This window comes from Haliotis cracherodii, unplaced genomic scaffold (assembly GCF_022045235.1).
Source record: "Haliotis cracherodii isolate W230 unplaced genomic scaffold, xgHalCrac1.p SCAF_14, whole genome shotgun sequence".
NCBI lineage: Eukaryota > Metazoa > Mollusca > Gastropoda > Lepetellida > Haliotidae > Haliotis > Haliotis cracherodii.
The window spans coordinates 36,981,864-37,009,150 of NW_027266269.1; the positions used below are offsets into that span (position 1 = coordinate 36,981,864).

At 42.2% G+C, this 27,287-nt stretch overlaps 1 protein-coding gene across 4 annotated transcripts in view; it reads left to right on the plus strand.

Annotated features, from left to right (window-relative positions):
• The window catches only part of LOC139461224 (voltage-gated inwardly rectifying potassium channel KCNH7-like), a 279,271-nt gene that overhangs the window by 77,502 nt on the left and 174,482 nt on the right, over positions 1–27,287 (plus strand). For 3 of the 4 annotated variants that reach the window (XM_071242843.1, XM_071242842.1, XM_071242844.1), the window contains exons 2-3: positions 4,537–4,641; positions 11,142–11,872. In XM_071242843.1, coding sequence (XP_071098944.1) covers positions 11,174–11,872 — 699 coding nt within the window. In that variant the 5' untranslated portion in view covers positions 4,537–4,641; positions 11,142–11,173. The remainder of the gene's footprint in view (positions 1–4,536; positions 4,642–11,141; positions 11,873–27,287) is intronic. The other variant, XM_071242845.1, reaches the window with a different exon arrangement.

Consider the following 27,287-nt stretch of genomic DNA (forward strand, 5'->3'; position numbering starts at 1 on the left):
TTCTTTTAGAAGAAGGGATTTTTCCCAGAAAATACACGGAAAATAGTTTTCGCCCAGGCTTCATAAAACCGAACAAGATCGTTCGCTGAACAATATGTATCAAATAGAAAATGTCTCTGAACTCAAAGACCTCATCCTCGGACCCGTGAAGATCCGGGGTAGAAGAGGTCTTCACAAACCCATGCTTGCCGTAAAAGGCGACTATACTTGTCGTAAGAGGCGACTAACGGGATCGGGTGGTCAGACTCGCTGACTTGGTTGACGCATGTCACCGTATCCCAATTGAGTGGATCGATGCTCATGATATTAGTCACTGGGTTGTCTGGTTCAGACTCAATTTTTTACAGACCACCGTGATACAGCTGGAATATTGCTGAGTCCGGCGTTAAACAATATACAAACAAACAAAACAAACCTCATCCACATCCCCCCCCCCCCCCCCCAAAAAAAAACCCAAAAAAACAACCCCAACATATTAGTTGGTCTGCGCTTAAGTATGAAATGATCCAATTCATCTTGATCAATGTAGGCATCAACAATACCTAAATAACAAACGGAAATTCATCTTAGTTCTCGTTATATAAATATCCTCCCAGCTGATAGCTAAACCGTCAAGTTCTGTCATGTGCTGTAGCCGAGGGTGGGGATTGTGTGGTGCAAGGAGCTGTACAGTGAAGAAGTAGGGCGTCGCTGTGTGTCGCGGCGGATAATGAAGGAACGTAAGGCTCTTACAGTAAGCGGATCGGCCTATATCAGTGTTTGTGGGTAATGCCGTACCTGACCGTGTTCGCGCCAACAGTCTGACAGTATTTCCGATCATGATGTGTGTCAGAGTGAGTGAGTGAGTGAGTGAGTGAGTGAGTGGTTTAACTCAGCTTTGAGGTGTGTTGAAGGGATTAACCTGCGGTTCTAGAATATTCGCTTTTATTATTAGGTGTGGTGTCTTTTGTTGCCGTATACGGTGACATATTAGGTTAGCAGAAAAATATTGGGCGAGGCATGACCCTTTTCCTGTTGACCTAATATGACGCCGTATACGGCAATTAAAGACATCATTACGAATTTATTTTGCCGAAACGTTTACACTATGTGGTATCTTTAACGTTTACAACCGGTATAAACGACAGGACCAGTGCATATGTTTCCGATACATCGCTTTAATACAAACAAAAACGTTAACAATGGAATATATAATGCACTAAATGTGAACGTTTAAAGTATTATAGCTAAAATGGATAGAATCATATTAAAAATGCCCGCATATTAACATAAATCTGCGCGCCACTGTAACTTGACAGCAGTCAGCTTTCGTCTAACGACGGACTGCTGTCTGTTCTATTACTATGTGACGTCAATGGCGTAACGTTTCTTGTTTGTGACGTCATCCGTGTTCCATGTGACCCCCGTAACCCAGTGACCTCCGTTGTAAGCGTTTTTTATCTATCTTTTTATCAATAAGGTCACGAAGGTGGTTTCTTACAAAAATTAATGTCTTTTCGCATCACAATTAATGATATTATAACACAAAACAGTGTCGAATAACGATTTCTGTATCAGAATGTTCATGTAAAATATGTGATGTGGGTGTTTGAAAATCCAAAATGGCTGTTAATGACGGTATACGGTCTTCTATTAGGTACGTAACAACCATCCTGGATGTTTACCGACGGTATACGGCCTTATATTAGGTGGGGCGGTCGGGTAGCCTAGTGGTTAAAGCGTTCACTCGTCACGCCAAGACCCGGGTTCGATTCCCGACATGGGTACAATGTGTGAAGCCCATTTCTGGTGTCCCCCGCTGTGATATTGCTGGAATATTGCTAAAAGCGGCGTAAAACCACACTCACTCCTCACTCACTTATATTAGGTACGTAACAACCATCCTAGATTTTTACTGACTGTATACGGTCTTATATTAGGTACGTAACAACCAGCCTAGATTTGTACTGACGGTATACGGTCTTATATTAGGTACGTAACAACCATCCTAGATGTTAACTGACGGTATACGGTCTTATATTAGGTACGTAACAACCATCCTAGATGTTTACTGACGGTATACGGTCTCATATTAGGTACGTAACAACCATCCTAGATTTGTACTGACGGTATACGGTCTTATATTAGGTACGTAACAACCATCCTAGATGTTTACTGACGGTATACGGTCTTATATTAGGTACGTAACAACCAGCCTAGATTTCTACTGACGGTATACGGTCTTATATCAGGTACGTAACAACCATCCTAGATTTGTACTGACGGTATACGGTCTTATATTAGGTACGTAACAACCATCCTAGATGTTAACTGACGGTATACGGTCTTATATAAGGTACGTAACAACCATCCTAGATGTTTACTGACGGTATACGGTCTTATATTAGGTACGTAACAACCATCCTTGATTTGTGCTGACGGTATACGGTCTTATATTAGGTACGTAACAACCATCCTAGATTTGTGCTGACGGTATACCGTCTTATATTAGGTACGTAACAACCATCCTAGATTTGTACTGACGGTATACGGTCTTATATTAGGTACGTAACAACCATCCTAGATTTGTACTGACGGTATACGGGCTCATGTGGGGGGTAGTATTTCAGCGCTCTGATTGGCCAATCTCACTTTGGGGCATACTAAAGTGACGCGTGTGTCGCCGCCCAGTCTGAAATGATAGATAATTATTTATTAGATGTTTATATTGAAATTGACTCGAATACTTCTGTTTATCATCCAAAACTGACTCCCACAGGAGATATCGCTTGGGTAACATCAAGCGATATCTACATCGTAGATATCACTGTAATGAAATTGCATCACAATGCTTTGCAGACCATTATGACGTCATTGTTTCCAAACTGAAAAGGTTGGAAGAATGATGTGGGATAATATATAAAATCTCACCCTCGTGTCTTTTGATATCAAATATATCAACACTCGTTGATATGTTTCATATAAAAAGACACGAGGGTGAGATTCTCCGTGTAACCGCCTAGAACCTTAAACAGAATAGTTTACCAAATTCAATATATTAATCATTCTATGTATTCAGTAAATATCAATGACTTCTCAATATGCCAAAATTGAGATGTCTTAGTCATCGTATACCCGATAAAAAACATTTCATAAAAAACATAAAATATCACAAAAAAGTACCAAAAAAGAAGTAATAATGTTAACCAGCATGGTGTCTGCACACACGCAGTCCTACAAATACCTGTTCTATTCACTCCTTCCCTTGTGGAATACGAGGCAAATGATTAGTTTTTTCTATCTCATATTTCATCAAAGCTGTTTCCTAGGCCCCCGAAAGAGCACGTATCGACTTCTTTAATTGCTAGATCAGTGTAGAAGTAGAACCTTTTCTTGAGTGCGAATCAAACAAAACAAAATATTGATACATGGCAGAGAGACCGGACTGGTAGCGGGAGGTTGGAATACAGTTTGAAGTATGAAGCATGAATTGGGATCGATCTGTGTCAGGCAGTCTATTCAGTCACAACGTTGGTGGGATATATTTCTAAGATCAGTATAGAATAACATTGGAAAGTCCATGACAATCAATGACCAAACCGATGTACATTTCACACAAGTGCTTGTACATTTCAGTTAACATGTGTTGTCGTTGATACCCATTACACAACTGTGGCAATCTATTTCCTTCAAGTGTTGTCAGTACCGAACACATGCTGGCATTGGCATAGCGGAATCGTCTCTGTCACCATCCCTGGGTTTCGCCCAAGTTCCCCAGCTGCCAATAAGCGTTACTCAAATCAATCAAATCGAAGACATCTACTCTCAACGTAAATGTGTTATCGATGACACGAGTGCCACTTTGATGTCGTTTACACCCCAACCATGTTACAATGGAGCAAGGGCCACCGTGTGTTTAATCGGACAATGATGCTTCCCAAGGCGGTTGGGGCGAATAAAGCAGCTTTCAGCTTGAAATTGATTACCGACAAAGGAAACTGTTTACACAAGGATTTTAGTAAGGCTTACAAGGTGAGGCACAGCTCTTATGCCTTGCCTGCCTCAATCCTGAAGGTGGTTCTGAGATTCAAGTCTTCCTGGGTTTCGCTGGCTCACTGTTACTTCTCCTTGCCCCATCTTGATCCCCTAATGTCCGTCCCGCCCGTCCTCGAATCAAAGAGATGACAGCTGAAGATTATCACGAACGCGAGTTTGCACTGGGAGAGTCTTTAGGAGACAAGTCTATGTGTGACATTGCGCTATTTAAGTGTTATGTAAAGCACTCGCTTAAAGAACAAACAACGTTGTTTTTTCAAATGTAATCGAATCTAAATATTTGATAAAAAACAAAACTAATATTTAATGTATGTGTTTTTGCTCTCAGATTTTAAAGAAATTGAAAAAGTGCTTTATTTTTGTGTGATATTCAAACAAGTCATGTCAGACCTAATTTGGTTCGTAGTCGGTCAATTTCAGACGCCAATCGCCGCCATAAAGATGGATTCCGACTGATTTTTGCCAACTTGTATGTCTGTATGGTGCTCATATCTTCACCAGGTGTCTCTGACTGTCATCAGCTGTCACCAAGCTCCGGATTTAGCTGTGCACTGTCTGGCTATGCTGTGTGTGTTTGATAGGATCGCTGTAAGGAGCTAAGATAAGGTAAGTGAATCAAGGTGATGTCTTCGTTGCCGCCATTTTAACGGCTGAAACAACTGTTTCTGCGAATTATGCGCCGACACATATGTTTTATTAATAACACATGATTAAGAATCTATCGACTGTGGTATAATTCCTTAAAAATTATGAAAACTAATTCTTGTGAAAATAATGGCTATATGTTTAGATAAAAGTCAACGCTAGAGAATAACCATTCCCGATTATCTGCAGAAACAAAATAAACGGGGCAAAAAGGCAAAATTGTGAAAATTATATGAAGGAATTCCTGAAAATCAGTGATGACACCAGGTGTTCGCGAAAAGGGTAAACGTGTCCCAGGTAACTACCGCCTCTGAAAACAGGTCGAAGGTTTCAGTGTTAATTATGTCGTGGTTATTGAGGACGAGCGCCTGGCATGACAAGACGAACATCATAAATACATGTTGTGATTATCAAATAGAATGTCCTTCATAATGCTATGCCAACTGGTTAATGCGACGATGTTGACCATCACTGGTTGAAATTATGAATATGATATGTATTGTGTGATGGTTACATCCGTCATTGATTGTGTTATCCACATTCCATTTCATTGTGAAGAGCTCGCAATATTTATCCAAGATATTTTAAACAAAAGTAAGGTGACAACTTTCATTATTTTGATACGATTGCCCCCACCCCCACCTGAGGTCAGCTGCAGTCACCTTATGTCACTTGTGCTACATGTTCCTGTGCATTTTCAAAATGAATAATTGACTTGCCTTTGCATGTGTTTGTAACGGGTGCCACCGATGGTGCCTGGTACGCTCACACCCTGTATTATCACTCGTTGATAAGGATTTATAAACTCATGGCCAGGGTATAAATCAGTCGGAATCGTTCAGCGGATTCTGTTTTCAGCAGACATTTTTTTATTTTTATGGAAATGAGTTTCTTGTTTTTTTATTTTTAATCATTTTGACATAATATCATATGCAAAACGGATTTGATTATGTGTGGTAACTTGTTATCCTCACCGTACAAAAAGGTGATAAATGTGTTTTAAAACTTTCCTCATAAATGTTTAACTGACGCAGACCATGTTTTAAGTAATGAGTGTATGCCCCTAAGTCAGGTCTTATGATACGCCTTGCCACGTTTTAAAACAAACAGAACCCTTAGATCTTTTATCCCAGTAACATCCGTCTTTTTTAAGTGATAGTAAACACCTGCCCTGCCTTTTCACTTTGATGGCTTCTTTAAGGTTATCAAATCCTATGTGTTTGGTCTGTAAGCAATTTAGCATCTACAAATAATTCCCTTTCCGGGCATGGAAGTATTGTCAGCATGTACGGTATGACGTCACTGCAAGTGATCGCCAAAAATAGAAATAGTATGTGAAAAATACAAAAACAAGCCATACTGACCCACATTCTTTTGCGTGAAAGCTGTTACTTAATTCCTTAACAATTGCTCCATAGCACCAAGTCTACACGTCCCTAACGACCACTGGTACGTCTCAGAACAACGTCATAACAAGCCAAGCGTCCCTTTCATGTGATCTCAAATATGCGAAGCTCCTCGAGTACTTTGACCATCTAATAACTCTTATCACGACAGACAAATTAAATTAACTCTGCCTACAGCCTACCCGCCCAAAGAGGGACCATTCGTGAAGGAGATCCAGTAGCCATGACGTCTTCCTGGTCTGATAGCGCAGTTCGTTATGTCTGCTACCAAACATTCATTCTACCTCTCCGACACACTTCGGATTGTAAACATACAGTTAATTATTCGTCTCCGTGCTTGTACGGAGGAAGCGAATATGGCACAATTGGGCTTCCTCGCCAGAGGAGTCATCAGACAAGCTTATCGCGGGTGAAAGGGTCCAGATTGCTTCCTACAGGTGGTCCTGTCAATCAAACATTTGTACAGTGGATGACGTCCGTTATCCTATCGACCTTCATTGAAGACACATTATGGTATGATAGAGCGTTGTTGTAAGCCTCATGTCAATACGTTCAGACGTGTTTCACCAACGCACCTAATGTGTCTGATATTTCTGGGGGTTTTTTTACATATTTTTTAGGAATATCATCAGCGGTATTATCCATCTCATCAAGGAAAATTAACGAGGACTAGGACTGATGGGCCAGTCGTTCTTTGCGTGCATTTCGCTGTACAGAGTTGCATCCCTTAGGCGTGCCAGGATAATGGGGTTGAATCACGGTGGGTTCGAATCGTGGATTATGTTTCTAGGTTTATCAGTCCTCTTGCTCGTGTGATTCACCAGAGTTGTCAATATCTAAGATCTTCATCACTTCGAGCTTTCCTCGAATATGCCATCCAACCATTATATTACTGAAATACTGTCCTTCCAGCGTTAAAACTGACTCACTAAATGGGGAAATGGGGGTTGACTTGAGTTACACTGATGTCACGGAAGACAGTGGCTGAAAGAGAAATCGACTTGATTGCCAAGGGTTTGATCGCTTGAGCAATGACCCCAAAAGGGCTAGCCTCTGAAATATCATGCACGCCAGAAACCTGTGATTGTGTGTTCGAATCCCGGTTCACCCCCATTATGTTTCTAGGTTTGTTAGCACCATACCCGTGCTCGTGGGTTTCACCGAGGTGGTAAACGTCTTAGACCTGCATCACTTCGGGCTTTCCTCCCACATTAAGCTGACACGCCGCGATATAACAGGAATACTGTTAAAAGCGGCGATAAACCCAACTCACTCACTCGCTGTTATAAGTCTCAAGCATGCGCAAGTTGAAAAGAGTGAAGTCTTCGCACACATCTAATAACTTTCGTAATGATTAATAAAGGTTCTGTTTTTTTCCTTTCTTAAATTATGTACATCAGGTGGGCCCCCATCCCATATTGTTCTTTGGGAACCCATCGAACTTAGTAAATAAAGACAGTGGCATATACTGTGCATATATTGTGTTTCAGACGTCACAATCAGTTGATGATTCAATCGTACTGTTGTTGATGTCTCCCAGCTGAAATATGCCTTTGATGTTGGACGCTTTAAGAATACTATTACTGTTGGACGCTTTAAGGGTTCTGGTGCTGATGGATACTTTAAGTAAACTGTTGTTGTTGGACGCTTAAGGATACTGTTATTGTTGGACGCTTTAAGGATACTGTTGTTGTTGGATGTTTTAAGGATACTGTTGTTGTTGGACGCTTTAAGGATACTGTTGTTGTTGGACGCTTTAAGGATACTGTTATTGTTGGACGCTTTAAGGATACTGTTGTTGTTGGATGCTTTAAGGATACTGTTGTTGTTGGACGCTTTAAGGATACTGTTATTGTTGGACGCTTTAAGGATACTGTTATTGTTGGACGCTTTAAGGATACTGTTGTTGTTGGACGCTTTAAGGATACTGTTGTTGTTGGACGCTTTAAGGATACTGTTATTGTTGGACGCTTTAAGGATACTGTTGTTGTTGGACGCTTTAAGGATACTGTTGTTGTTGGACGCTTTAAGGATACTGTTATTGTTGGACGCTTTAAGGATACTGTTGTTGTTGGACGCTTTAAGGATACTGTTGTTGTTGGACGCTTTAAGGATACTGTTGTTGTTGGAATCTTCAAGGATACTGATGTTGTTGGACGCTTTAAGGATACTGTTGTTGTTGGACGCTTTAAGCATACTGTTGTTGTTAGACGCTTTAAGCATATTGTTGTTGTTTTCGTTAATGATGAGACAACGTCAGTTTTTTGGAAGCTGAGTATTTCCTGGAGAACACGTCCTGATTTATAGGCCCACCTTCTCCCCTCAAACAAAGAGCAATAACAGACAGCAGACACACCCTCGAGTATCATCAAGTGGTTCATCAAAATAGTTCTACATTCTCCTGCTCAAGACCTGAATCTGTAAACTGCCGGGTTAAAGAAAGCCTGTTTGTTTGTTTGTTGTTTAACGCCGCACTCAGAAATATTCCAGCTATATGACGGCGGTCTGTTAATAATCGAGTCTGGACCAGACAATCCCGTGATTGACATCATGAGCATCGATCCGCGCAATAGGGGTACAACCAAATTAGCGAGGCTGACCACCCGATCCCACCCGACAAGCATAGTCGCTTTTGACAACTGGCATGGGTTGCTGAAGACCTATTCTACCTCGCATTGTCACGGGTAGTTAAAGAAAGTACAACGTCTACACATGAAAATTGGATTTGACCAAAACATATAAACGTTATCAAAACGTTACTGTGATGACGACTGGCCGATACACTGCAGACTTAAAGCCACCATCAAACACGGGTGCATACTTTCTTTCTCCCTCAGTTTATAATAACGGCTATATATTATATATGTCTTGTAATTATGTCAGTCGAAAAGTGTTATTACTGCCCGCAGCCAATCGTCCCTTTGGGGATGTCGGAGAACATAGCTCCTATTGAACATCGATATGAGACAAAACAATTGTACCATTTGGGCTTTTTCGATCGGTATCGTGGCGTGTTCTATTTGATGTAAATGCTGCACTTAGAGCTGCGGCCAGGTCGCGGACCCTACACGCAAGACGATAAACCTACAAGATAGCATGTACTATTGACTATTTCATTATCGTGGCTGGCAGCACTCGCGGCTGCAATTTACAGGGTTTACAATGACGATTGTTTGGCATCCTAGAAGGGACAATGTCGCGTTGGTGCATTGTCGCCCATACAAAAACAAGCAAAGAGTGTCAAAATAAACCAAAGCGCGAAAAGTTGACAACGCAACATTTTGAACATTTGTCGCATTGTCGCGCTGTGAATAATTATATAATGTTTGTTTTAATTCTAACAAAGTGAGACGACGCGACAATAGCCATTCCAGGGTTCCATGCGTTTGCGATCATTTAAAACCACCCGAACACACGACATACAGGGTCATATTGGATTGCTTATCTGCATCCGCGTTGCAGCTGTATCAAGTTGGGTTGAAAGTGATCGGCCATCTAGAAACCAGTGGTCGATAGCATGAAGACCCAGCAACGCCGTCGAGGTTCTGTGACAATCAGTTAACTTTGTCACACATTGTGCAACCTCATCCCACCTCTATTTATACTTTATATTTACACTTTATAACCAAGTATCGTTACACTGTATAAAGGGGCGGTGAGGTGAGGTACATGATTCACAAGAGTATTGTACAATTAAATCAATTAACAAACACAGAGAAGGGTGAAACACGGACCATCTACTTAATGTCTCAGCAAGCCTTTTGTAATTTTAATTCTTGATGTAGCTGGAATATTGCTAGAAGCGGCGTAAAACCATACTCATTCACAACACTTTATAACCACATTATCGTTCCAGTTTATATCAATATTGCCGTATTTATAACCATACTATTGTCACAGTTTATATTAAGATTGCCGTATTTATAACCACATTATCGTTACAGTTTATATCAATATTGCCGTATTTATAACCATATTATCGTTACAGTTTATATCAATATTGCCGTATTTATAACCACATTATCGTTACAGTTTATATCAATATTTGCCGTATTTATAACCACATTATCGTTACAGTTTATATCAATATTGCCGTATTTATAACCATATTATCGTTACAGTTTATATCAATATTGCCGTATTTATAACCACATTATCGTTACAGTTTATATCAATATTTGCCGTATTTATAACCACATTATCGTTACAGTTTATATCAATATTGCCGTATTTATAACAATATTATCGTTACAGTTTATATCAATATTGCAGTATTTATAACCACATTAGCGACACCGAATGGAGCACGCGTACTGACCTATGAAATATGCTATATGCAAAATATTTCTTGTTCTTTGTTCAACTTTTATGACACATGAATTAGGATTGATCAATGCTGATTTTCTGTGCCGAGTCCGGTGAAGAAAGTAACAGTCATTAGTGATTCAAGGGCGGGTAACTCTCTACTATCGCGGTATGTCTAGTTTGTAGTATGATCCGTGTGGAATATGTGCTTTACATCACTTCCGGTTTGGGATTATGCATAGCTTGGTCAAGGGACTTCGTCTAAACAAATAAGTTCTTTTCTAATCAATTTTGAATGGAAGTAGGTGTAATTCCACCTCAAAAACGTTCCAGAATCTATAACGTTATATCTATAACGGCTATAAGTAGCCGTGACATACCACAACGAGTTCTGTATTTAATCAAGCGGTGAAGCTTAGTCGAGGTGTGGATTACGAATTTTACCGATATCGCGATTATTTAGAACGCGCTATAATATAGAGCCATACAATTCACTCTTTGCGTCAGTGTAAAACGCCAGGCCCAGAGATTAATCTGACTCGGTTATCTGTCGAAACGGATTCTTTGGGGCGTGTATGGCCAAATTATGGTAAAACACGTAAGTAAAATATGTTTCAATTATTTTGTGGAACAAATTTTTTTATCGATAAAACCCAGGCCTCCCCCACCCAACCCTGAATGTATGCACGATCCCAAGGATTAACTTCCTAATTTTCGAATTCGACATAACCGGACTCTTTTACCTTGCAGTTATTGTTTGCACGACCACACATCACTTCACAATGGATAACCCGGATGTACGCAAACTAAGTGCCCACGAGGACCAAGAGCGCAAGGCTTCTCCTTCTGACGGAGTTATGTCCCCTTCCGGAAGTCTAACTTTATCAGATAGTTACGTTACGCCACCCGAGGGGTCCTTTATCCCTCCTTCCGGACACCTGCGCAGTGGAACACTTGACAGCTTCCGGAGTATTTCAACTGATACGTTTTTCACGCCACCGGGATCGGAAAGCTCCAGGAGTCGGTACGCCATCAAGGACATCCTCGGCGCCAGGGACAACGGCGACGACTCCAGAGACGAAAATGTCAGCTACATGCTCCGAGATTCGTCGGACTCTCAGAAAACAGTTAAAAGTGTGGTTTTGGCGAATGGAAAATTGAAATCTGATGGCATGAAATCAGACCCTACTACTCCTGTGTCGTCATTTCCGGATTCAAAAGGGGAGACAACCCCAGAAGATCAAAGGGGAGAAACATCAGAGACTGAACAGTCGACCCTGAAGAGGAGAAAAAGTGTTTCTCTTCCCCTCGCTTCTAACTCTACGGGGGAAAAGTCGCGCGAGGAGAAGATGATCAAGACTCCCTCAAGCTGCGTGACCACTCCCTCGGACAAGATGACCAGTGCCGCCACCACGCCGGAGGAGACCTCTCAAGCCAAGAAGTTCCTCAAGGGAGGCACCAAGGCACTTCTCATTCAGAAGGTAGGATCGTTAACGTACTTATTATTCTTTTTCAAATCGATTTGATGCATGCACTGTCAGGGCCACCAGTTGAATCAGTTAAAGGTAGTCATCGAGCACTAATTCAAAGCGCTGCTTATTCCCCAAAAGAGGTATAAATTACCTCACTAATTTCAGCTCACGTTGTTTTTCTAAATAAGCGTAGCTATAACTCTGATGCATTGGGCAGAACAAAATGCCCTTATAGCGTATTTATGTGCTGTCACGTTAGGTCTTCCAACCTTTGGGTGTCGCTCGATGTTTTCCTTTAAGCCCAAATAGAGATGTGTTATAAAACGGAGTGATCCTTTGTACAACTGACAAATGATACTGCCAGTGGAAGCATGTTCCTCCATTTAGACATTGGAAGCACAATGCCCTGCTTTGTATCTATACACGTATAGAGAACTCAAGCTACGTTTATACTTGCTGTTCACTATCGGGTCGCACTCTGCTTCGCGCAGTGAAACTTGGTGCTGTTCGCCCACCAGGAGCCGCTAAACGTGGAACGTACAGATTTATGGGTTCGATAATGAAAACATCGCTGGACTGGAGTTGGTGTATGCTAATTCATAGCGGAGAAACAAAACTCCCTTAAATAAACTGGCCAGAGTGACTACTCTGAAGTCACGTGACTAAGAATAGATTCCAGCTTTACCAACCTTAGATTTCAGCCTTAATCAGGTGTAAAACGGGTACCCGGAAGCGCGAGTCTGTCACGTGTCTGAAAACTATGGACGGGTAACCGTATGTATGTTAGTTAGGGAGTTGGAGCCGTGAAGATCCGGGGTGGAATAGGTCTTCTGCAACCCCAGCTTGCTGTAACAGGCGACCGGGCTTGTCATAAGAGGCGACTTACAGTTCGGATTGTTTCATTCAGATACGATAATTTACCGACCGCCTTTATATAGCTGGAATAGTGTTGGGTGCGGCGTTAAACAACAAACAGACGGCTGACTGTAAATCATCGTGTCTGGGCCAGACAATCCAGTGATTGACATCATGAGCATCGACCTACGCAATTAGGATAAGATGACATGCATCAACCAAGTCGGCGAGTCTGACAACCCGAACCGTTAGTGGCCTCTTAGAACAAGCATGGGTTTCTGAAGATCCGGATCTTCTCGGAGGCAGTCAAAAGAGGCGACTTAATACATCGGTTGATGAGGTATGTTAGTGAATTTCCATTTCAGCCCGATTCGAGTGTTACGACGCTAAAAATAGCCCTCCAATCAAATTACTTTCGTAATCAAGAGTACACCACGGTCATAACGAAATCAAAGGGAACTCTAATTTTAGTTCGTTATAACCGTAGTCCGTTATAAGCATATCATGTAGATCACATACACAGCACAAGGCCGGCATACAAAAAACAATTCGTAATATCCGTAAGTTCGCTATAAGCGTGTTCGTTTAAAGCATAGTTTGCTATAGTACTGTTAAGGTAAGATGGAAGAGATAGAAATGGCGAAGTATATCCGAAACGACGGTGATGGGTCTAGGGTATTTATCACGATAGAACCGAGATATAATACCCTCCATTATCGAGGATGAGAGTGTTGAGTCTACTGTATTGAGTGTGTGTGTGTGTGTGTGTGTGTGTGTGTGTGTGTGTAGCTGACAAATGATTATGTGGCGAGGATAATAACGAGGATTTGATGATGATGATGATGTCCACAGCAGCAGTGAACACTGTTTCCGTAATGTAAGACACCACCGGCTTAAATCGCCGCGAATAGCTGCAAAATTGCTGATGCGGCGTTAAGCAATATTCACTCACTCACTCCACCGGCTTAAACCAACACTTTGTGCGCTTTAAAACTATCATATTTTGATTGGTCAGAAAGATTTAAAATCAACTGCCAACTTCTTCAGATTACAAATAGATCGCGCGGATGGAAGATTTCTTCCAATCCCACGAGAATCGCTTGGACAATTAGAGTGTTGAACATTTTGTTCATTGGGAACCAGCTGTCGTATACACGCGGCTTTGGCTATAAAAATATCTCATTAAACACTACTTTCCCCATGCCAACCAAAACGTAGTTTTAGAAGAAGAAACACAACACGTCTATCAAACTTTTTCAAGTAGTGTGGGAATTTGTCAAGTTTCTTTCATTCCTCGCGCAAAACAATGGCCGCGCGTACCTTACAGACAGAGAGGTGATGACAGCGACTTGAAAAAACATAATATTTCCATTATCAGACTAAATTAAATTTCGACTTTTTAAAAGCTAATTTAGCCGTAGGTGTTCCAGGGCATCGATTTTATTCCAAATCTTGAACCGTTTTAAATAGTTCGCCGCTGTGTGACTTTTAGTAAGTTACGATTCAAAGGTGGGTGAATGTTTGCGGAAGTATTTTCAAGCTCATAAATCGAATCAAAATGGAACAGTTTATTGCGTTACGTTTAATTAACGATGGAGAAACTTTAAGGAAACTGTAAATCTGTTAGGAAACGTTTTGTATGTCCGACGTAACATAATCCTGTTCCTGTCATAAATTCATTACTTTTGGAAAGACCCGTTACCGGACATGATTAAAGGTCGCGCACCCCTCGAATCCCATTTTAAATTTGATACCCGCCGAGAGGGTTACTTGCCTCACGTTTAACGCGGAACACTTTATTTTTTAAATACTAATACAGTTTCATGAATGATGAAGCGACATTCTACAACATTTGCCTGCAGATGAGGACTCCAATGGCCGACTAACCAATGGCCCAGTCGGCTATGATGCCGTAATTCGCAGGGCAGAGTTGCGTCCCTTTGGCACACCAGAAACCTATGCTCGTGGGTTCGAATCCTGGTTCGCCCCGATTATGTTTCTAGGTTTCTATTTGACCTCGATCACATATCCTCCCACACCAAGCTGTCATGTCGTCATAAAACTAAATAACTGTTAAAAGAAGGTTAAACCCATCACACTCACTCACTCGTCCGCAGACCACGAGAGCGTAAAATAAGCATCCCCAGGGATTGTTTTGCAAAGTTACGAACAATGACGTTCATTAAGCAGTAAAAATGAAATAACTTCAAATAGAAACTACAAAGATTTGGCCCAAATTCAATTTGTACAGAGTCTTAAAGACACTATCTCATTAACAAAGCGTTCAAAAGGCTTCAGGCTGGAAACTCTCTCTTGTGAGCTTTTAATCATCGGTGAATGCGTCGTGGAGTCATGTGACTTTTTAGCCCCTTTCATGTCCATGAGTGAACTAATTTCACTGAGAGCGTTCGTGGTATGTACTTTAAACAGACGCCATGTCTGACTTTTCACACGGGACACGTGACCTCTTCCCAACTCTGTGTGTTTTTATTGTCGTTTTACGCCGCTGCACGCGATGTCCCAGAAATGATGGCTGTCTACATATAATCGAGTTAGTGAGTGAGTATGGTTTAACGCCGCTTTTAGCAATATTCCAGCAATATCACAAGACACAAGAAATGGGCTTCACGCATTGTACCCATGTCGGGAATCGAACCCGGGTCTTCGGCGTGACGAGCGAACGCTTTAACCACTTGGCTACCCTACCGCCCGCTGTGTATCTGAAAAGAAACGAGGCACACATAGCTGTTTTAGTTACATATTTGAGACGAAGTATTCCCCCGTTCGCCTCTCAGATTACGACATGCCCCACGATCTGTGTGCATCTGTATTTATGTGATTCTCTCTGGTGAGGTCCTCCGTGAAACTGCTGAAATATTGGTGAATGCGGCGTAAAACTATACTCACTCACCGTTTCTCATTCTGCATCTTTGTCTCTGTCTCATTTACGTGTCATTTACGGTTTCTCAATGTGTGCGTGCCTGTTTCTCTCGTGTCCCTCTCGCTGTATTTCCCTGTTTCTCGTTGTCTCTCGCTGCCTCTGGCTATTTCTCGTCATCTCTCGCTATCTCATACTGTCAGTCGGCGAGTTTATTAATGGAACTTATTTACAAAGACATCTTACGTGGTATAAAATGCGAAGACGAGGAGGTTGAATTTCAAATCTATTCTGAAGAAGGATATTCCTTCCAACAACAAAGACCGACATGAAAGGATGTCATTACAGGATAGACACTTCTAATAATCATATCCCATCCTACAAGGGATTCCTTGTCTTCATTAAACCTCTTTTCAGGCCGACATAGGCCCCTTGAGAATGGACACAACAAAAGAAATCAATTTGAAGAAGGGTAGTTGTTTGAAGCTGAATTTAAGCCCGTCTATTGTTCCGCCCTTGATTGCTTTGAGTTGCGTCGTCCAAATTGCCAGAAGTTCAACCGTTGTTCAAACTCAATGGAGAATAAAAGCTGATTCTGATGATGGCTCCACGGCTCAGAAAACAAACTATATTAGTAAAGGGTTTGGTTGGCCGTGTAGCACACCCGTTAAGCTAGCCTTTGGGAATGCAGAGCTAATTGAATTGGCGGTAAGATTGTTAAAGGGGCGCTTGTGCACTTCAAAACCAGTTTCTGCCGAACTGTAGGAGTGGTTCGTCTCACGGCGGCTGTAAAGGCACTTGGGTGATGATACATGCTGATAAATGTTTTCACTTAGTTGAATTAGGCATGCTTACATAGGATTCACCGGCGTTAGTCCAATAATAATGAGTGATATATGGACGCATGAAAGGATCGTTTATCGATCTCACAGCTCGTTATTCACTTCCAGGGCTACGGAGCGCCCAGATCATATGATTTCATCAGATTTTATAGGTATCGCGAGGCTAGGGATGTTTTTTATTACGGATTATTCAGCATGCTAACATACGCTTCCACGTGTCATGTCAGAGAATAAAGAATGGGGGACAGTCAGCCTCCTGCCCCCCGGGATGTGATGAAGAAGGGAGTATCAAGGGTGGTCAGGGTGATGCACTACGGGTGACGGAAAGGATAGCTTGTGTCGCGCCAAATTGCTTTTGGGAACTGAACGATGTCTGCGGAATATGCAGAGAAACCATCTGTTCGCGAAGGTGCTCCAACTGAAGGTCAACTCGCTGAGCTTTGGCGGTAACGGCGATAACCTTGTGGTTGCTGTTGGCGTTCTTGCTCGCCATGAATGATTGGCTGCCATGCTCGATCAGGACAGACGGTACGGGGCATCTGCCCTTATAGAGAATTTTGATTAATTTTATTTCTGTCATTTGCGTAAAGTAATATAATGACTAAGGCATTTTATGGTCGGAGAGTTTTGTTATTGATGCCACAGGAGCACTTTCAATATTGGTGATGATGTGTGTGTGTATTTCTAAGATATTATTATAATTGGAAGGAAAGGATATCATTCTTTTCCACTTTTTTTCCTCGTGTAATTGGAATTTGGAATCGAATCAACGTCAGTTTGAGACAACGTATGTACTCTAGGAACTTGACTCGTTTCGCTGTGACTGTTCTCATCTCACGAAGTTGTGCTACAAATCCAGTTGATAAGGGAGATTATTGACACTGATTTTGTTAATAATGCAACATTTTTCAGGTTGATTATTTGGGAAATAAGAAAAGTCGGCATTACAAAAAAAACAAACCTCTGGTATATTGTGTAAGTTCAGATCAAAATATGTTCCCCGTCGGTTTTATCTGTATCTGTACTTTCAGTCAGCCGAAACAAGGTTATAATTATAGTCTTTTATTTCAAGGCGCCATTGATGTGAAGTGCGCATGCGTGAGAACAACCGTGCCACGCGGTGATTCCGGTCCGTGTTTTTCGTGTTCCTCGTGCAGCAACGTGTTCCTCGTGTCGGACAGAACAGCAGTCTCTTTTATGAAAACTTAAACTGAACCAAAGTCTCGGGGGTGTCTCACTAGGCGCGAGAAAACAAGAGAATTAGTCACATTTCAACTCTAACAGAAATCCGAAAAGTGTTTTGTCTTGCTAATTTGCAACTTCAGAGAATTTCTTTCTCCTAAATCAACTTTCACGAACGGAATTCTTGTTCGTATGTATTTTTTTCCGGCTTTAAAGGATGAGGCGGTATCCACGCCTTTCAAGTTGTTGGCTAAAACAACATGATCTCGGAGAAAAGGGAAATGTTAGAAAAATGCAGTCTTTTCATCCAAATTGATTCAAACCCTGATTACGTAAGGCAGTAATCACGCTTTACATGCGCAGTAGAAACGCAAGTCCAAATTATAGTGTTTTCCTAACGGCTAGTATTTATCCCATCGCGGCCGTATTACGCAATGGCGTGCTAGACTATTTTAAATCGCTCTTCGTGTATGAGAATCAAACCCCTCGATGAGGGTGTATCAATAAGCGTCGATCTTTGTTCTGTGATTAATGGCATGGAATCTGAAGGGGGAAATTGCAAGGTGCAACTACGAAGTCAAAGTGAGACTAAGACGCCCCGCTGTTGTGGAACAGTAATGTGTGTAATAATGTGCTCGATAAGGGCTCTAGTAGTTTAATTATGGGCCCTGAGAGAGCGTTGGTGCAATTGGCTCCGTTGCACAAAACGGGTTTGAAACTGTCGTCAACCTTTTGGCGAACCGAAAGCAAGATTGCTTACTAGGCCTGTAAATGTGGGCTTAAATATGGCTATTCTTGATCGACGGAACTGTCTGTGACCTTGAAAGGTAACGGTGATCTTGAAAGTTGCAAATGAAATTTAAAAATATTTTTCGAATGGAAACAACTTTCACAATGAAAGAATTTTGCGAAGATATCGGACTTTGATTGATGAAGAGTTATCGAGGTTAATCATGAAGACGAGGCAGCGTAATGACTGCAAGGCCCCATATCCTTGTATCCCAATTGCCTAGGTCGATGCTCATGATGTCAATCACTGGATTGTCTGGTCCAGACTCAATTATTTGGAGACGGCCTTCATATAGCTGGAATATTGCTGAGTGTGGCGTTAAACAACAAACAAACTCTGTGATCAGTAGCGATCCTCAGAAAAAAATATTTTTGCTGTCAGCAATATTCCAACAAATTCCTGACAAGCAACACCCTGGGTAAGAATTAGACAAAGCGTAGCAATTTAGGTGTCGATCGATCCTGGATGACGAGGAGAGTGTTGAACCATAAGCTTTTAATTGTCAACGCATCCGTGATGTAGTGGAAATAGCGGAAGGTCTGTGGTTCGAACCCTGGTCGCGTCATACCAAAAGACGTTAAAGATAGTACTTGCTGTGCTCGCGGCATTAAGAGGCTAAAACAAGGACTGGTTGGCTTGGAGTCAGTATACTGTGTCTGAGTGGGGTATTTAAATTAAACTGCGGCATGGTATCTCAGTGGGCTAGCAATATAAAAATCAGTCTGGATAAGTACAAATGGTAAGTTCGTAAGTTCATCTGGAGGAGCACCGTGTTTGATTCTGTATTATCAATGCAAGCAGAACAGACTCTTCATAGGCTGACCTTGAGCTTAGACCACAGAGCACCTGGACAAGCCATGCCTTCAGAAAATCAAAATGGCCGACGAGTGTCTGTCGTGAACTCTGCAGCAGTGTAATCATGTTCTGTGTACAGTGTGGAGTTTGAGGAGAGGCGCAGGCAGTGGCCCAGTCACTGGTGGGCCAATGCGTCGATCGGAGATGTATTAGTGCTGTCTGTAGACATAACCCAGTTATCTTAAAACACGATTCTTGTGGCAGCTGTCGAAAAGACGAATCAAGACGAGACAGTGTTTTTTTCCGGAATATGATTATTGAACTGGTAGCTGCGAATACGATTGTTTGATCACATTTTGTCGTGGTCGTGAGTTGGTCAATGTTGTGTATGACTGTGATGGTCCTTGTGCATTAATGGAAGCTTTAAGGCTGATGTGTATTTTTATCGTTGTGGTATTTCGGTGGAACTTTATTGTTGGCAGTTATGATGATGTTGTGGTTAACGATACGTGTGATATGATATTGATGTAAATGTTATTTAATGTGGTGTAAGGCTAGCGATATAATCATGGTAATAATACGATGATGAAGATGTGTTGATAATGTGCCGACAGTAGTAATAGTGGCGATAGTAATGTGAGTGAGTTTGGTTTTACGCCGCTTTTAGCAATATTCCAACAATATCACGGCGGGGGACACCAGAAATGTGCTTCATACATTGTACCCATATTGGTGAATCGCTCCCGGGGCTTCGGCGTGACGAACGAACGTTTTAACCACTAAGCTATCACACCTCCCCATTACTGATGGGGATGGTAATAATGCTGCAGCTGCTGCTGCTGCTGATGATGGTGATGATGATGGTGATGATGATGGTGATGGTGGTGATGATAAACACGCAGCTGCTGCTGATGATGATGATAGTGATGATGATGGTGATGATGATGGTGATGGTGGTGATGATAAACACGCAGCTGCTGCTGCTGCTGATGATAGTGATGATGATGGTGGTGATGATGGTGCTGATGACGATGATAATGTCGATAATGACAAAGCTGGAACTGGTGATGAAGATAAAAATGCTGCTGCTGATGTTGATGATGATGATGATGGTGATGACGACGATGATGATGATGACGATGATAATGTTGATGATTACAACACTGATACTGATGATGCAGAAGCTCAACTACAAGTCTTCTTCTTCCTGATGGACGTTCGTCAGTCACCTCCCCCCCCCCCCCCCCCCCCACACACACACACACCCCTTGCACTCCGACCACAGCAGTAGTTGTCCTCACGGATAGCGACTTTGAAACCTTAGCAGTAACGGACCTTTTATTGTCCATTATCTCGTCGTCAGTCGCACCAGAGAACACTTTGCTATCAATATGGCCCCGTAGCGGTTTTCAATGGCACATTAAAAGAAACTAAAGCCGTTCGCTCCGTAATGTCCCCTTTTAAGATTATATTCCGACGTCAGTAGAAGCGTAAGCTCACCACCCCCCATCCCCACTCCCCCATCCCCTCACCCACATCCCCTCACCCCCTATTAGGAGGTGGAGAATATATCTGAGCCCGCTGACTCTCACAACTGTTGAACGGCTTTGGAAACATTCACTTTTCTAAATATATCTGATTACGCGCGACAAGTCCTACAGCGCCATAGTCTTGCGCCAAATGCTACCCAGGGGATTGATTACCTCCCTTTTTATGGGCAGTCGGCCAGTGTGATATCGGGTTAGCTGAAACTTTACAGCGTACGCAGACATTATGTCAGATTAGGCTCTGCTTGGATATTATTTAATGGAAACTAATATTTTTATGTACGTGTGTGTGGTTTTATTGTATTTTACGGATCATTTTCAACAAATCTACCGAGAGTTCCAAATCCCATGAGAGATTAAGTTGAGGAAACAACATGAATGATGCATTAAGAGGAGAAGCTAGTTCACCGGCTGAAACATCCCTTGGTGACTCTCGGAACTCTGATCAAAGCATCGCGAGATCTCGTTCTGAACCGGTTGACATATTTCTCTGAAACGAGATTATATGAAATGTTCTTCACAGGCGCAGCTGGTCTGGTTTAATTGTTCGACATGTATACTTTAAAATACTTACATATATACTGCTGGGTTAACGAAGTATACAATCATGTTTGATGGTTACTAAAAGGAAGTATACAATCATGTTTGATGGTTACTAAAAGGAAGTATACAATCATGTTTAGTGGTTACTAAAAGGAAGTATACAATCATGTTTGATGGTTACTAAAAGGAAGTATACAATCATGTTTGGTGGTTACTAAAAGGAAGTATACAATCATATGTGATGGTTACTAAAGGAAGTATACAATCATGTTTGATGGTTACTAAAAGGAAGTATACAATCATGTTTGATGGTTACTAAGAGGAAGTATACAAGATGAAGACCTATTCTACTCCGGATCTTCACATGTGTACATAGATCTGGCAGCAGTTGCCACGGATGATGTCCCGTCCATTGGTTGCCATACAATCCTCCCCAAACCACCACCCCACTACCATCACCTGGGTGCACTGTTTGAATTTGAATGAGTGACATGCGCAAACAGAACAATATTATTTTACTGTTTTAACTTCTTGGCTAAATTAAATCGGCGCTATACCAGTCACCCAAATATCAAGACACTTCTCACATTCTTATCAAAACATTACTTGGCTTTGACGTTTGCAAAGATAGAAAAAGATGCGCAAAGAAAGAATAATCGATATAAGATGGTCGATTGTACTAAAACAGAAAATCCAATTGTCCCAGGATTCGTCGTCCCTTGTTTCGAGAGCCTCGCCCTGAAGCGCTGGACACGAAACCTCCATCACAGGGCCATTGAGAAGGCTGTACCGAGAAGCCTGCCACTGTGGACGCCGTGATCAATAGCAAGGGTATAACTCCATGGTCGCAAAACAGATTACACGAGAAGAACGCTTGATGGACACACACAAATAATCTGGTCATGCGCCCCTCCTGTTAATACGAATGTAAAGAGCGACAAGTTTTTTTACGGTTTGCATTTTCTGTCAACCGACAGGTCACTTCGGGACATTTCGGACGATGTCGGATAATTACGGGGTGACTCCAGAATAAACCGTCAGTACTCGGAGACCCCCCGCAAACGGCACGTTTCAAACGTGCAGATATTGCTGTGTGTCAGACTTGATTTCCTGAAATGCTGAGAAAACTGTTTCGTTAGAGGTTATTTGTTTAACGCCGCGTTCAGCGATATTCCAGCTATATGACGGCGGTCTGTAAATAATCGAGTCTGGATCAGACAATCCAGTGATTGATATCATGAGCATCGATCCACACAATTGGGATACGATGACATGCATCAACCAAGTCAGCGAGCCTGACCGCCCGATCCCGTTAGTCGCCTCTTACGACAAGCAAAGTCGCCTTTTATGGCGAGCATGGGTTGCTGAAGACCCATTCTACCCCGGATCTTCACGGGCCGAGAAAACTGTTTCATTGCAGACATAGGGTTTCGATTTCGTTTTACTTTGTTTGTTTTAAATGCTAAAGCCAAATGTACGAGGTCTTTGACAAGCCATGTTTTTTCTTAATTTCCCCAAATTCACGAAGTTGTTGTTCTTTCGGGACGGTCAGTTTGAGTAGAAGTTGAAGTATTAACTTAAATATTCCCAAGTTGTCAGGAACAGTAATCAGTAACATAAACATCGAAGCGGGTGGCGTTGAAACAAGCACATCCATTTGTGTAGATGGATGCTCATGATGCCAGTCAGTGGATTGTCTGGTCCAGACTCGATTATTTTACAGAACACAGTCATATAGAGGGAATATTGTCGAGTGCGGCGTTAAACAAACAAACAAACCGCCTGATGGGGATCGGATTGTTACTCTATGTGCGTCCTGTTAGGTCTATGTGCTGTCTATGTGCTGTCTATGTGCTGTCTATGTGCTGTCTATGTGCGTCCTGTTAGGTCTATGTGCTGTCTATGTGCTATCTATGTGCGTCCTGTTAGGTCTATGTGCTGTCTATGTGCTATCTATGTGCGTCCTGTTAGGTCTATGTGCTGTCTATGTGCTGTCTATGTGCGTCCTGTTAGGTCTATGTGCTGTCTATGTGCTGTCTATGTGCGTCCTGTTAGGTCTATGTGCTGTCTATGTGCTATCTATGTGCGTCCTCTTAGGTCTATGTGCTGTCTATGTGCTGTCTATGTGCGTCCTGTTAGGTCTATGTGCTGTCTATGTGCGTCCTGTTAGGTCTATGTGCTGTCTATGTGCGTCCTGTTAGGTCTATGTTCTGTCTATATGCGTCCTGTTAGGTCTATGTGCGTCCTGTTAGGTCTATGTGCTGTCTATGTGCGTCCTGTTAGGTCTATGTGCTGACAATGTGCGTCCTGTCAGGTCTATGTGCGTCCTGTTAGGTCTATGTGCTGTCTATATGCGTCCTGTCAGGTCTATGTGCGTCCTGTTAGGTCTATGTGCTGTCTATATGCGTCCTGTTAGGTCTATGTGCGTCCTGTTAGGTCTATGTGCTGTCTATATGCGTCCTGTCAGGTCTATGTGCGTCCTGTTAGGTCTATGTGCTGTCTATGTGCGTCCTGTTAGGTCTATGTGCTGACAATGTGCGTCCTGTCAGGTCTATGTGCGTCCTGTTAGGTCTATGTGCTGTCTATGTGCTGTCTATGTGCGTCCTGTTAGGTCTATGTGCTGTCTATGTGCGTCCTGTAAGGTCTATGTGCGTCCTGTTAGGTCTATGTGCTGTCTATGTGCGTCCTGTTAGGTCTATGTGCTGTCTATGTGCTGTCTATGTGCGTCCTGTTAGGTCTATGTGCTGTCTATATGCGTCCTGTTAGGTCTATGTGCGTCCTGTTAGGTCTATGTGCTGTCTATGTGCGTCCTGTTAGGTCTATGTGCTGACAATGTGCGTCCTGTCAGGTCTATGTGCGTCCTGTTAGGTCTATGTGCTGTCTATGTGCTGTCTATGTGCGTCCTGTTAGGTCTATGTGCTGTCTATGTGCGTCCTGTAAGGTCTATGTGCGTCCTGTTAGGTCTATGTGCGTCCTGTTAGGTCTATGCGCATACACGCACCACTGGTGTAGACCTAATGAAACTGTGGCTGTGAGATAAGTATAACGGTATTGACAGTAGAATACACAGCACGTCCACACAGCACGTCTACACAGCACGTCTACACACAGCCGGATTGCAACCTATTGCCGCAAAGTTGGTTTCATGGATAATGTTTTTTTTTATTCTTTTACCACAACTTAGTAACGTCTCTTTGCTCTTTTCTGTCGAAAGCGAACGTGGAATGTCACTGTCGGCTGTTGACGAAAGACGTATATTTAGATTTAAAGCTTAGGAAAACTTGACAATGCTGACAATGATCTGCGAAGATTTAACACAATTCTCAAAATATTATATTCCGTGTGGATTCCGGTCCCGAACTTGGGCATCGTAAATATTACGTTGTCCATGGTCCCCGGGAAGATAAACTCACACAGAGAACCATCCACCCATGTCACGCCAAGGGTCGGCAGACATCGTCATAATCTTACCGCAAACTGCAACTGTTAGCCGGAACATTATAAATAACAGCACGAGCCTCAGCCAATCAGAATCCGTCATCCACGTGTACGGTGAGATTAAGTACGACTCATGTGCAAGTACCGTTAACTTCATCCCGTACGCCCTAACCCGTGTTTAAATGTGAGTTTAATTATTGATAAGTGCATGTTTACTTTGGCGAAAGTTTGATACCTTGTTTTTTTTATCTTGATCGCATGCAAGCGTGCAAGCCATTTCACTTGTGCAATGAACACACGTCAATCAAAAGAGTTCCTCCATCTGCACCCTTGTCGATTTCATAACCTCGGCGGCAAGTGCGAGCTCCATTGTTACGTGAATGTTAAAATTGATGTTGTAAATATAACATGATATTTGGATAATGAATTAGCGTTTAACATTGATAATTACTTTAATAGTCGATTAGAAAACCAGGGACCGTGCAAAAGTATCGATGGGTGTATGGCTGAAAGTGTTTATGCATTTTCCCCCACGCTTTCAAGGTTTTGTTATGATAAAATTCGACAGTCTTAAAAAGATAAAAAGTACATTAATGACATGCTTGGAGTTTAGTCTCTCGCTGAAGCATGTATGTAATACAGTTCAAACACTTCAATCCTTTTAGCGGTCGATCCACAATAAAATGATGATAAAGGATGCAAAATGCCGCATCATCATTTTCTAAAGTGTTTGTAGCGAACATTGTAAACACAAAGAAACATGAATTCAAGCAAGATATGTTAAACAATCTAATTCAATAACAACATTCCTTTATTAACAGCTATTTTAAAGGTCTCAATTATAACAAACAAGCAACACAAATTGCTTGATAACGGTGTTGGAACCTACACCGAAACGTCGCCCCTTATTGTATTAAAGAAGTTGTTCATCCATATATCTATCCCTACTTTGTACTCCTACTTCTCTTAAAGAAGAAACACCTTGTATGACTTTGATAGAAGTTTGTTAAAGTTTGGCCCAAGAAAGTGTTCATAAATAAATTTATTATATGAAAACGAGGTACCTGCCATTAATATCGTTAGTATATGCGTAATCGATATATAAATTCATCTCCACATATGGCCACGTAAATCGTCGATTCAATCTAGGTCTCAAGTTTCAGACAAAACGTGACGGTGAAACAGGCTGCGAGCTCAGCAGATAGATTTATTAGAAATACGCGATTTATTTAATTCTGAAACCCCTCCCATCACAGTTTAAGAATGTTTATTGCTGAGGTTAAGCTTAGAAAAAAGGTCTCTCCCTGGGGTCCCCGGGCCCGGCAATTCGACGAATTGCGACGGTGATGAATTCGCACGGACATTCAAGGTATTGTTTATATCGATTTGGGCCCAAATCCCCTTTCGTGATGTTTTAACGAAAACGGACTTTCCTCGCCAATATTTATGGTCCAGTTGAAGAAACCCCTCTCGGAGGACTACAGTGAGAGAAGCACTGGGATTAAAGGTTTTTGGTCGGATCAGAGGGATATAGCTTGTTTCATTGCCTTCTCCCCCAGAGCGTTATTTAGAATTAAAAGATATACACACGGCGATGCCGTTCTGTTAGCGAGTCCCTCGCGGGCCGTAACCAGATGATGAGAAGAATTGATTAACGAAATTGGAATTATCTACACTGAGTTATTGCTCGGACCGTGATGACATGATACGGCTATGGTGCCACGTGACTTCAGACAATTCCTGAAATTGAATTCCAACCTGCCTGACTGCCTCGAAGCCGAATTAACGGATTCTGTAATTTGGCCGCGTCGTCGTCTCATGTTATCCGTTTTTCTCGTTTCACAAATGGGATGTGTTTGTGGCCAGATCGTACACAGTGTCCATGGCACGGATAATAGGGTGATAATTGATTTGATATCACGTCAATTCGTTTCTCATCGGTTGCAAAGTTATGACGTATGAGTGAGTGAGTGAGTACGGTTTTACGCCGCTTTTAGCAATATTCCAGCAATATCACGGCGGGGGACACCAGAAATTCACACATTGTACCCATGTCGGGAATCGAACCCGGGTCTTCGGCGTGACGAGCGAACGCTTTAACCATTAGGCTACCCGACCGCCCCTATGACGTATGACGTACATATATATCATTTCATGTATATCATCAAGCGATGACCATCTATCGCCCATCAGGGTTGGTAGGGTAGCCTTGTGGTTAAAGGGTTCGCTCGTCACACCAAAGACCCGGGTTTGATTTCCCACGTGGGTACAATGTGTACAATTTCAGGTGCCCTCCGCTGTTGTATTGCTGGAATCGGCAAAACCTGTACTCACTGTCTCTACCTTCATAGAAACATTTTAGTTTTTATTCCCTGTTGTTCAGCCCGTGAGTCCGGAGAGAATGGATCCGCACTATTGAGGATTGGTTGTCAGACTGTGAACCATGGCGTGTGTTGCTCTTGCTGTCAAACACTAGGTTGTCTGCCCAAGACTCGATTATCTCGGAATAAAGCTGTCTGCGTCTATTTACAACATTAAACCATTCACTCACTCA